The sequence below is a fragment of the Zeus faber genome (genome assembly GCF_960531495.2).
Source record: "Zeus faber genome assembly, chromosome: 12".
Taxonomy (NCBI): domain Eukaryota; kingdom Metazoa; phylum Chordata; class Actinopteri; order Zeiformes; family Zeidae; genus Zeus; species Zeus faber.
The window spans coordinates 27,097,266-27,109,434 of NC_137196.1; the positions used below are offsets into that span (position 1 = coordinate 27,097,266).

The following is a 12,169-nucleotide window of genomic DNA, read 5'->3' on the forward strand; positions in this document are numbered from 1 at the left end:
ATATTGTCGCAGCTCGTCTGAGGATTCATCAGTATCTCCTCCAGGAGGGAGGAGGGGACGGGGGTGGGATTGAATCCATGCGGAGCAACCGCTGTAATCTCCTCGCAGCTCAACGCACACACACACACACACACACACACACACACACACACACACACACGCATGCATGCACACACACACACACACACACACACACACACAGAGTTTCATTAAGAATGCATCACATGGAAAACACAAGCGAATTATTGAGGCTACGCTGCTCCAATTTCTTTTCCATATTTCTTCTTCTTTCTTCTCCATATTTCATTTCAGGGGACGAATGCGAAGGAGGGCGGAGGCGGCTGAGGTTTGACTATCGACTTTGTTTTCAGCAGGGAAGCGCAGATAGTTTCTGAGGTGGGCGCACTGTTAACGAGGGAGGTTGGATCCCGTCTGCTGAGGTTTAATTTAATCAGGGAGTCTCGCTGAGATCAACATGCTGCTCCTGTTAACAACTAATGCATTAAAGGCAACGCACAAGGACACAAACACTTTGAGCAGCGTGTTGTGGACGAAAGGGCCAATACAAATAAAGGTTATGATTATTATTATTATTATTATTCGGGGTTCAGCCCCTAATAATGTTCTCAGAATTTAAAAATCTAAATCTATTTGAAACAATTAATTAAAAATTTGTGAAAAAAATTTGAAAAACCCACCACATTTGACCGAAATGTCAGACACGGCCGCACGCATTCAGCGCCAAATGAATGATGATGAATGTCCAAACCGGCTGAACGTACCCGGAACACAACCATGACAGAGGCTACGAACAAGGTGGAGGTGTCGTTTGAACCTTCTTGCCTGGTGGACGGCTGTGGACCTGTGCGATTGACATTTGAAGTCTTGGTTCCCCGTCACTTCGCCAGAATCATGGGGAAAAAAACCCCCACAAAAAACCACGAATCCCCAGAAACTCGTCACCACGTCGAACCGGAGTCCAGCCGACCGTGCAAAATGAGTGATGTGTTCATGAGCCAGGGAGGTGTCGGAAAAAAAAAGAACCCGTGCAATTGCAGTTACTCACAGAATTATGAAAAGGTATTTCATCTCATTTCCACCTACTCTCATTCATCATTTCCACCACTGAGACTCTATTTCCACGACGACACTGTGAGTTAGAACAGTGACAAGGTTTTGGTTTAGAGCCAAACATAGACGGTTGTTTTAAATAAACTTCATGTACATGCAGTTTCCTACAGCTTAATGTAGCACACTTAAATGATAAGGGAGAAGGTGTTAAGTCTTGACAGATTCTACCATAATAAGTCAAATCCCAAATGAATTTTAATGTTCCAAAAATGTTGTCTGCATTAAAATATAGACAAGTGATGTGTGTAACAGAATTTTCCACTTGTAGATTGTTTACAGAGAAAATACAATGAAGTATAAAGTTAATTAATTAATAAAGTAAAATTAGAACAAAGTTTGTGTTTATTATTTTTCCAGATGCTGAAAAACAGCCTTGGACAATAAAGGGGGAATTGTCCAAAAATCAATAATAAAGAAAAATACTGTGCAAAAACCTATGAAACAGAAATTGAAAAAGAGAGATAATTGAAACTATATCTATGTTGAAAGTTTATGTCGATGAGAAGCCCTTTCAATGCAACCGTTGATTTTCATCAGGACGATTCACAGTTTGTCGCCTGCAGGAACACGCAGTGTGCAGCTATCAGTTTAACAGCACTTCTTAAAAACAAGATCCGGAACACGTGTACATGAACATAAGATTTTGCGATTCAAAGGAGATAATCTTTATCAGGATGTGAAAAAGTCGGATGGAATAAAAGATAATGTTTCAGGAAGAGATTATATCGTAATATCAGAATTGCTAATTGATAAAGAAATTCAGAAATCACTGTATAATAAGAATGACGCACGCTTATTAACAATTTCTCATAATAGAAGATCATATAAAAGGAGAAAAATTCAAAATTTAATTCGTAACCAACGTGACTAAAATGGCCCCTGTGTTGTGAGACTGGACCCTGAGTATTGCTCCCTGCGGCTATATTTTTATTTTTATTATTTTTATTATTTGCATATTACGGAATTAACTCAACCCAAACGCACTAGTCGAAAAAAAAAAAACATTTTATTATTATTAATAATATGATCTGTTATTATTACAGGTATAATAAATACTCTTTATTTTACAGGACTTCCTCCGGATCAAAATGGCTTCCGCGCTGGAGAGGAGGGATGAGGGGCCTCCATCCCGCTTCATCGGCGCTCGCCGCGTAAAACACTGCAGTTTCACTTTAAATTAACCCCCATTATGCTCCTCTTCCCCGTTCTGTGTGATGGGAATGAATGCGTCTTAATCACGTAATCCCTGGACGGCAAATATGAATAAACATGAGTTTGTAAAAGAGTAAACATCATGTGTTCATGTAGGGATCCTGCATCTGTGGCTCTAATGAAGTGCTTCAATAAACATCAGTGGATTTGTTTCATTCCAACGCCATCAATGGTAGAAACACAGTGCACACAGTAGATAGATGTGTGTGTTTTCCCTGGTGGTTGTGCGCTCACTGGGGGTGTTTCCTTTGTGTGTTATTAGTATTTGCAGTATTTGTACATGGTTGTGTAATATCTTGTCGTTGCTGTGTTTTTTTTTCAAGGGTTTGTTCAATTCTTTGCGGTTTATTTTCGTTGTTTGTCATTAGATTTATTGTACATTGCCACGGTTTGATTGTTCCCCCTCCGTTTGTCAGGTCCACAGTCCATCCGTCGACTGCATCCATCCATCTACTATATCCATCCGTCGACGGAATCCATCCATCTACTATATCCATCCGTCGACTGCATCCATCCATCTACTATATCCATCCATGTCCTGCATCCATCCATCTACTGCATCCATCCATCTACTATATCCATCCGTCGACTGCATCCATCCATCTACTATATCCATCCATGTCCTGCATCCATCCATCTACTGCATCCATCCATCTACTATATCCATCCTTCTACAGCATCCATCCATCTACTATATCCATCCATCGACGGAATCCATCCATCAACTGTATCCATCCATCCATCCATCTACTGTATCCATCCATCCATCTACTGTATCCATTCATCCATCTACTGAATCCATCCATCCATCACCTGTATGCATCCATCCATCCATCAACTGTATCCATTCATTCATCCATCTATCTATCTATCTATCCATCCATCCACAGTACTCACCATAATTCAATGTTCATAAAGTTTGTTAATTTTGAAAAATTAAGGAAAATCTGTCCAGAAACATATAATATGATCTGGCACCACAGTGATCATCATCATCATCATCATGATCATCATCATGATCATCATCATGATCATCATCATCATCATCATCGTCAGCATCATCATGATCATCATCATCATCAGCAGCAGCTTCCACCAACCTCTTCAGGACCAGGGAACCACAGAGTGAATCAAAGCTGGTGGTGTTCACACCCCAAGCAGCCGCCAGCATGCTAGCAGCTGGCAGGCTAACAGGCTAACAGGCTAGCAGGCTAACAGGCTAACAGGCTAGCAGTCTAACAGGCTAACAGGCTAACAGGCTAGCAGCTGGCAGGCTAACAGGCTAACAGGCTAGCAGGCTAACAGGCTAACAGGCTAGCAGTCTAACAGGCTAACAGGCTAGCAGGCTAGCAGTCTAACAGGCTAACAGGCTAGCAGGCTAACAGGCTAGCAGCTGGCAGGCTAACAGGCTAGCAGGCTAACAGGCTAACAGGCTAGCAGGCTAGCAGTCTAACAGGCTAACAGGCTAGCAGGCTAGCAGGCTAACAGGCTAACAGGCTAGCAGGCTAGCAGGCTAACAGGCTAGCAGTCTAACAGGCTAACAGGCTAGCAGGCTAGCAGGCTAGCAGGGATCAAAGGTTAACACCCCGCGGTCTGGACGTTGTAGACAGCCGTCCTCCACCATCCGACACCACCCACTGCAGTACTTTTCAAGTGCTGTGGCAGCTTCCAGCTGCGGCCTGGACGTGTTTCTAACTGCTCAAACACTCACTGATCTGTCTCACCACCCCTACAGACCTGTCTCACTCCCCACTGACCTGCCTCCGCCCCCACATACCTGTCTCACACCGTCCCACTGACTTGTCTCACCACTCCTACTGACTTGTCTCACCCCCCCACTGACCCGTCTCACCTGTCTCGGGGTCACACTGGTGCTCGCAGGGGTCCAGCAGGCGACGCCCACACAGCTCATTGGTCCAGGCCCCGCTGGCGTTGTGCTGGTAGTAGAGCAGAACCTGGGCTGGGTTCAGCCAATCAGACGCGTCGAACTGGCTGCCCTGCATCAGGATGAACCTGGAGCCTGGAGGAACGAGGGCAGGGTTAGACTATTTATCTATCTATCTATCTGTCTGTCTGTCTGTCTATCTGTCTGTCTATCTGTCTATCTATCTAACTGTCTATCTGTCTATCTATCTATCTAACTGTCTATCTGTCTATCTATCTAACTGTCTATCTGTCTATCTATCTATCTAACTGTCTATCTGTCTATCTATCTAACTGTCTATCTGTCTATCTATCTATCTAACTGTCTATCTGTCTATCTATCTAACTGTCTAACTATTTAACTGTCTATCTATCCATTAAATTTAACATAAAACTTATATATTCCTGAACCAGATCCAACTTAAGAGGAAGGACTAACGTTTGATAGAAGACTGAAGAACGATGTCAATGTTAATTTCTTCCATGTAATGTAATATATATATATATATATATATATATATATATATATATATATATATATATATATATATATATATATATATATATTCATACCAACTTTTTCAAAAGAAGAAAAGTCTGCATCTCAGTTGAACAATGGTTAAGTGGAGCAGCTTATTGATCTACAACCACAGCGTCTGATCGGAGGCATAAAAAGCAGCCTCTCCGGCAGAACAAAGCAGATAAAAGGTTGTTTTTCCCACACGTCTCTATTGTTCAAATATTGATGCTGCACTGGTGTTTTCTGCAGGAGACAGTGCTCTTTCATTTCCTGAAGAAATGAAGTATATTAAGGAGGTTTTGTGCAGAAAAACAATGAAAATATTAATTCAAGCTTTAAAATATCTGAAAATCCAACAAGGAGACGGCTCATATTTTTATTATTATTATTATTATTATTATTATTATTATTTGGGGTCCACCCCGGAGGGAGTGAACCCCATTGTTGTTGTTCTGATATTTATTATTATTATTATTCTTCTCCTTGGCACGTCTCGGGTTAAAGGTGTCTGGAACAGGACAACCCCTGCAGCCCGGGACAGGGTTGAGGTGTCGTTAGAACCGGGACGCAGAGTAGGACGCCTTGTGACATCATCATCCAAGTTGTTGGGTATGTGCGGGCTGTGGTGCGGACGCCATCGTTCTGTAGCAATTGCAAACTGTGTGTGCGTGTGTGTGTTCTCTAAGCTGATTGACGTTTTGGTTTTTTTTGCCCTTTTTGTAAATATAAACACATTCGGTTCCATCGAGCCCGGTGTCGTGTCCCTCCTGCGGCATCGGAGCCAGTCGTAACAGCCTGCAGGAGTCGAAAACAGTCCAGGACATACTCCGTGTCCGTGTCCCCCGTACATGGAGTTCTTTAAAAAAAAAAAATTTTTTTAAATACCTTTTTTTAATCCCACAACGGGGAAGTTTGCAATTTCTCCGCATTTACCCATCCTAGTAACTGACGCATCCGGGAGTTTGCTTGCGGCTCCAGAGTAACAGGTCCAAATCGTGTCTGTTTTATTTTGGTCCCAAAAGTTTAAAAGGCTGACGGAATGTCTCCGATAGGACGTGCGGCGTTTAATCCCTTTGAGTGGGAGCGCGTTGCTTGAACTTCCACACGGAGTGATTTCCTTCCGCGGCGACGCCGTGAGGCAGGACTCTGTTAGACGGCAGGAAGTAGACGGACGCCTTCTCGTTTGGAGGGTAAAGTCACAACATGCAACAAGTGTATCAGCTTGTATGAGTAATTCTCATACAAGTCACCAGGACTCGGAAAACCCGCATCACGCGTCATTTACGTGAGCCGATGCCGCGTGCAAGGGAAACTCTGAAGATTTCACTCGTTTTAGGCGAAATGCTGACGTTAAGGGGAGCGGCAGCAGGAACTGATGCTGCGTTCCATGGGAACTCGAAAAATTGTCATTGGTGTCAGTAATGGACCCTGTGGATTGCTGCCTGAAGCTCTATTTATTATTGTTATGCCTGTCGATTTTTTTATTTTATCGGGCTCAATGTATGACGTATAACATTATAACGAAGTATGACAGCAGAACGCACGGACATGGCTGAGGTCCTGTGAGAACCGGGATGTTCCAGACATCTTGTCGCTCGATTTTTGATAAATTTCGAATTTCGAAATTTGTGAAAAACTGAACAGAATTCTACCGGAGGTTGAAGGGCGTTGAGGCAATTTGATTAGTTTCGGGAGCTCCCACTTTGTGGCATCATCATCAAGTCCAAGCTGCGTCTCTCCAAATCCAGCCACTCGCCACACGTAGACAGACAACTTGAGCGGATGCTGCGTTCAAGGGAAACTCGGAAAACTGTAACTCGCGCTGCGTTTCGCAAAACGCTGAAAACTACAGTGGGTCGCCGAAGGCGTCCTGGCACCGCAGTAAGTTCTAACATCCTTTGGAGGAGCCGTCCCTTTGTTTTGTGTCCGCGCTGCATGAAGCAGGATCCTAATTGTTCAAACACCGTTCTTGAGGGACATAAACTAAATGACGCAAGAGGAACATTCAGTGACATAAGAACAAGGGGATTGGTCCGTACTTAAGTCCACAATGATTGGTAGCATTGGAACACATGAGTGCTTGAAATTATCTTGTGAAAAAAACATGGGATACTTGGATACCAAAATGGGATACCTCATTTAAAGTAAACATGTCCTAATTTATTCATTATTTATTTCAAAAACATTAAATGAAAAGGCACTTAAAGGCTGATCAAGGCATCACGGAAGCACTTAGCGTTATTATTCCAGTCACTATTCCACTCATGGCAAATGCACTGATATTATAATTGCAATGTGTCGTTTTGGGTGAAAAGGGTCTGTTAAATAATGTAATATATATTTAATGTGATATAATGGAATATTTTCTGGTCCTGAGGTAAATGCTATGAAATCAGAAACCATTTGTGTTTAATTTATTTATCATCAATTTATCAGAGCCATTTGCATTTGCTATCATTTAAAAAAATAATCTTTTATAAATGGATTGGTAAACAGAGTTCTCATCAGCAATTATCATAATAATAATAATAATAATAATAATAATAATGATAATAAAAATATATTATCCAAAAAACTAAAAGCATTTAATTATTTTGACAGTTTTAGTTTGACTAGTTTTTGCTAATTTAATACAAAAGCAGATTTAAAAGGGAATGCATTATTTTAAATTATTATTATATTATGTTATTTTTATATTCATTAAATAGCTTTTTTTACTACTATAACCATTTCATTATGTAGACACTTTTAGATGGACTTACTTTTACAAATTTAACACAAAATCTGATATGAAAGTAATAATCAATTACAAAATAATTAAAGTCAAATTGGACTTGTATTGGGTCAGGGGACACTTTCTGCTTATTATGGTCTGTTGAGACAGAGCAACCTTTTCCAATTTGACATTTTCTTTGAGTGGAACTGTATCTTCTTTGTTCATTCTTTGTCTCCCAGAAATGAATCACTTTTGCTGATATGAGGAGAAAGAGAAGAAAGAAGAAAGGAAGAGAAGAAATAGAGGGGAAGGAGAAGAAAGAGAAGAAGGTAAGAGAAGAAAGGGAAGAAATAAAGAGAAGAAATAAAGAGAAGAAAGAGAAGAAAGAAAGAGAAGAAAGAAGAAAGGAAGAGAAGAAATAGAGGGGAAGGAGAAGAAAGAGAAGAAGGAAAGAGAAGAAAGGGAAGAAATAAAGAGAAGAAAGAGAAGAAGGAAAGAGAAGAAAGGGAAGAAATAAAGAGAAGAAAGAGAAGAAAGGGAAGAAATAAAGAGAAGAAAGAGAAGAAATAAAGAGAAGAAATAAAGAGAAGAGAAGAAAGAAAGAGAAGAAAGGGAAGAAATAAAGAAAAGAAATAAAGAAAAGAAAAAGAAGGAAATAAAGAGGAGAAGGAGGAGAAAGAGAAGAAGGAAAGAGAAGAAAGGGAAGAAATAAAGAAAAGAAATAAAGAAAAGAAAAAGAAGGAGAAGAAGGAGAAGAAGGAGAAGAAAGAGAAGAAGGAAAGAGAAGAAAGGGAAGAAATAAAGAGAAGAAATAAAAAGAAGAAAGAGAAGAAGGAAAGAGAAGAAATAAAGAGGAGAAGGAGAAGAAGGAGAAGAAGGAAAGAGAAGAAAGAGAAGAAGGAAAGAGAAGAAAGGAAAGAAATAAAGAGAAGAAATAAAGAGAAGAAAGAGAAGAAATAAAGAGAAGAAATAAAGAGAAGAAAGAGAAGAAATAAAGAGGAGAAGGAGAAGAAGGAAAGAGAAGAAAGGAAAGAAATAAAGAGAAGAAATAAAAAGAAGAAAGAGAAGAAATAAAGAGGAGAAGGAGAAGAAGGAGAAGAAGGAAAGAGAAGAAAGAGAAGAAGGAAAGAGAAGAAGGAAAGAGAAGAAAGGAAAGAAATAAAGAGAAGAAATAAAGAGAAGAAAGAGAAGAAATAAAGAGAAGAAAGGAAAGAAATAAAGAGAAGAAATAAAGAGAAGAAAGAGAAGAAATAAAGAGAAGAAATAAAGAGAAGAAAGAGAAGAAATAAAGAGGAGAAGGAGAAGAAGGAGAAGAAGGAAAGAGAAGAAAGAGAAGAAGGAAAGAGAAGAAAGGAAAGAAATAAAGAGAAGAAATAAAAAGAAGAAAGAGAAGAAATAAAGAGGAGAAGGAGAAGAAGGAGAAGAAGGAAAGAGAAGAAAGAGAAGAAGGAAAGAGAAGAAAGGAAAGAAATAAAGAGAAGAAGGAGAAGAAGGAGAAGAAGGAGAAGAAGGAGAAGAAGGAGAAGAAGGAGAAGAAGGAGAAGGAAGAAAAGAAAGAAAGAGAAGAAAGGAGCAACGCCGCGTCTTACTTGCGGTTGCCATGGCCACCAGCTGTGGTGCAAACAGAGTCCCAGGTTCCATCAGATTTGTCCCCGACGTGGAATCAGTGGCGGATGAGATTATGGACCCTTCTCCATCCATCTATTTTTTTTTCTTTCATTTCATCATTTCATTCTTTCATCTCATCCCTTTTTCTCAGAGCGCCCCCCCCCCCCCCCTCCCCAAATCAAATCAACCACAAAATGATGAACGAGAGTCACAGTTTATTACCTGTCTGTCTCTCACTACAACCCATCTGTCTCTCTCTGCAACCCATCAGCCACAACATTAAAACCACGACAGGTGAAGTGAATTGATCATCTGGTTCCAATAGCACCTGTCAAGTGGTTGGATATATTATTATTATTATTATTATTATTATTATTATTATTATATACTGTTATATATTATATATATATATCTAAGGAGCTGATTGTGGACTTTAGGCGAGGATCACAATCGAGGACGCACACGCCCTTGGCGATTAATGGGACTTCTGTTGACAGGGTGAGCAGCTTCAAGGACGGAGGTGATGAGGATCATGAAGGAGAAGCGGTCGAGACGCTGCCTTGCGACGTAGCAACATGAAATGTATGAAATATAAACATATGCGACGGTCATACAATGGTCTTAGGACGTACATGTTCGTGTACACGCTATACCTGTATAACGTAATATTGACGTAATAATAATACATGTATCGTGCATACCTGTGTGGCTGTTCTGCCCTCTCAAGTGGACAAATCAAGTGGACATGTTGTAAAATATCATATTTTATTGACTGGAAGTTAAACTTTTGAATTATTAGAACGGAAACCCCCCCCCCCCCAACATGTGAATAATCGTCGAATAGTCGAGTACGGTACATACTATATTTCACTTGAATCACTCTTCATATTATATATATATATATATATATAGATAAATATAAATATGAAGTAGTAGATATAGGCAGGAGTTCTCTCTCTCCTGAAAATGAGGAGGAGGAAGCGGAATCACTAGAATAATTCATTTATATAACAATCAGAGGGAATTATATAAAGAGGAATTGGAAATTGTGAATTGGAAATTGTTTATAGAGGTAATACATATATATACATATATATATATATATACAAAGATATAAATGATATCATATCTTAGGCAGCATTATTATATTACATATATATATATATATATTTATATATATATATAAGATATATAAGATATATAAATATATATATATATTTATATATATATATAAGAATATAAATATTGATTATATCATAGGCAGCATTAATGACATGTAGAATGCTTATGAATTGATAATGACCACATTGAGCTGTGATGTCATAGCTCAACTAGAGTTTTCTCATCACAGCCAAAGGACGTTTGTGTCGTACCTCCGTCATCGAGATTAAACCTGAAAGAGATTTGAACAGGAGGTGTATTCTAACTGTTCGTATTATCATCATTATCATTATCATTATTGTTTACTGCGCTGGTTCTGTCCTACATCGGCCCCAAGTATTTAACGTAGTGTTCATATAGACGTGGTGGTTCCCAACGTGGGGTCTCCAGCAAAATGTTGTGAAATATTGTAATACCAGTGTAACAACTTAAAACTTTAAACACTCTGATAACTCAGTACAAACAAACAAACATACAATAATTAGCATTATGTCATGTATGTCATTTAGCAGACATATTTTGAGACATGTTTCATCCATTTCTATCCATACCAGTGTACTATCGTAGTGACCTGCTGAGTACCCCATTCTTATTGGTCAAAAGCTGCAATCAGTGGTCAGTAAGTGGTCTGAATAACGACGGTTGCCACGGGCAACCACTGCATCACAATTGCAAAATAACCTCCCTCAGAGAGATCGGACGTTGTCGCAAAGAAAAAACAACGCCCTGCGCGGGGACGCCAGGGTGTCGTTCTGCGATGACGGCCGGTTTACCTTATCACCTGAGCCGGGTGCGGGCGTGCGTCCTTACCGTCGGCGATGAGGTGCTCGGGCACGTGCAGGATGACCCGGACGGAGAGCGTGCACGAGAGGTGCGAGGCGTACACCAGGCCCACGGCACAGCTGATCACGCTGATCAGCGTCAGCGTCGTCTTATTGATCGGGCTGCGAGGGGAGCCGGCTGCGAGGGGGGGGATCACAAGTAACTTTAACACGATAAGGATGGTTGTTGCGAAGTAACTAAGTAACTAAGTAACTATGTTACTAACTTGATTTCAACAAATTGCTTGGAACTATTTGAGTTATTTCAGACTTATGCAAGAGTTATATACGCAAATAATAAGTAAAATAATTACATTATCATAATAATAATGATAATTTTAATAAAAATCATTATCACAACCATAATAACCATAACAATAATAATACATTGTTCCGGGTGTTGTTCGGGTTATTTACTTTGCATGTTTTTGTTTTGGACGTATTCACATTCATGCTCTTGCGTGGTGAGGTGATACTGAAATAGAATAACATATTCTAACTTGAATATTTAGAGTTAATTAATACTGAGAGTTAATTAAAGGTGATTTATCAAATGATGAATTATTGATCTAAAATGTAAAATTGATAAAAAAAAGAATTACATTCCAGTTATGACCAAATGTTTTAGAAACACGTTGTGTCCTTTGTTTTTTTTTTTGAACACTGCTATGGCTGGAAATAAGGTTTAAAAGGGACAAAGGTAATTTAATTAGACATTGAATTAATTAAGTTATTAATGTCCTCATCACTTGTCGTCATACTTCTACTTGTGTAAAAATCCATGACTATTTCAACCTCTTATTACCACATAGGCATGAGTGTTAGTGTGTGTGCGTTTGTGCGTATGTGTGTGTGGGTGTGTGGTGTGTGTGTGTGTGTGTGTGTGTGTTTGTGTGCGTGCGTGTGTGTGTGTGTGTGTGCGTGTGTTTTTTGTTGTGTGTGTGCGTGCATGCGTGCAAACAAGTCAAACACCACAAATCCGTGCAAAAATGGAGGTGGAACGAGGAGAGAGGGGATCTGCACAAATTAGAAAATAAATACTATAAAATAAAATAAAAACATTGCCCCCAGTTGGGC

At 39.6% G+C, this 12,169-nt stretch overlaps 1 protein-coding gene across 1 annotated transcript in view; it reads right to left on the bottom strand.

Annotated features, from left to right (window-relative positions):
* The window catches only part of astn1 (astrotactin 1), a gene marked incomplete at its 5' end in the record, with an annotated part of 346,128 nt that overhangs the window by 244,703 nt on the left and 89,256 nt on the right, over positions 1-12,169 (bottom strand). Inside the window, 2 exons of the mRNA XM_080010501.1 lie at positions 4,196-4,363; positions 11,082-11,231. Of these exons, the coding sequence (XP_079866627.1) occupies positions 4,196-4,363; positions 11,082-11,231 (318 nt within the window). The remainder of the gene's footprint in view (positions 1-4,195; positions 4,364-11,081; positions 11,232-12,169) is intronic.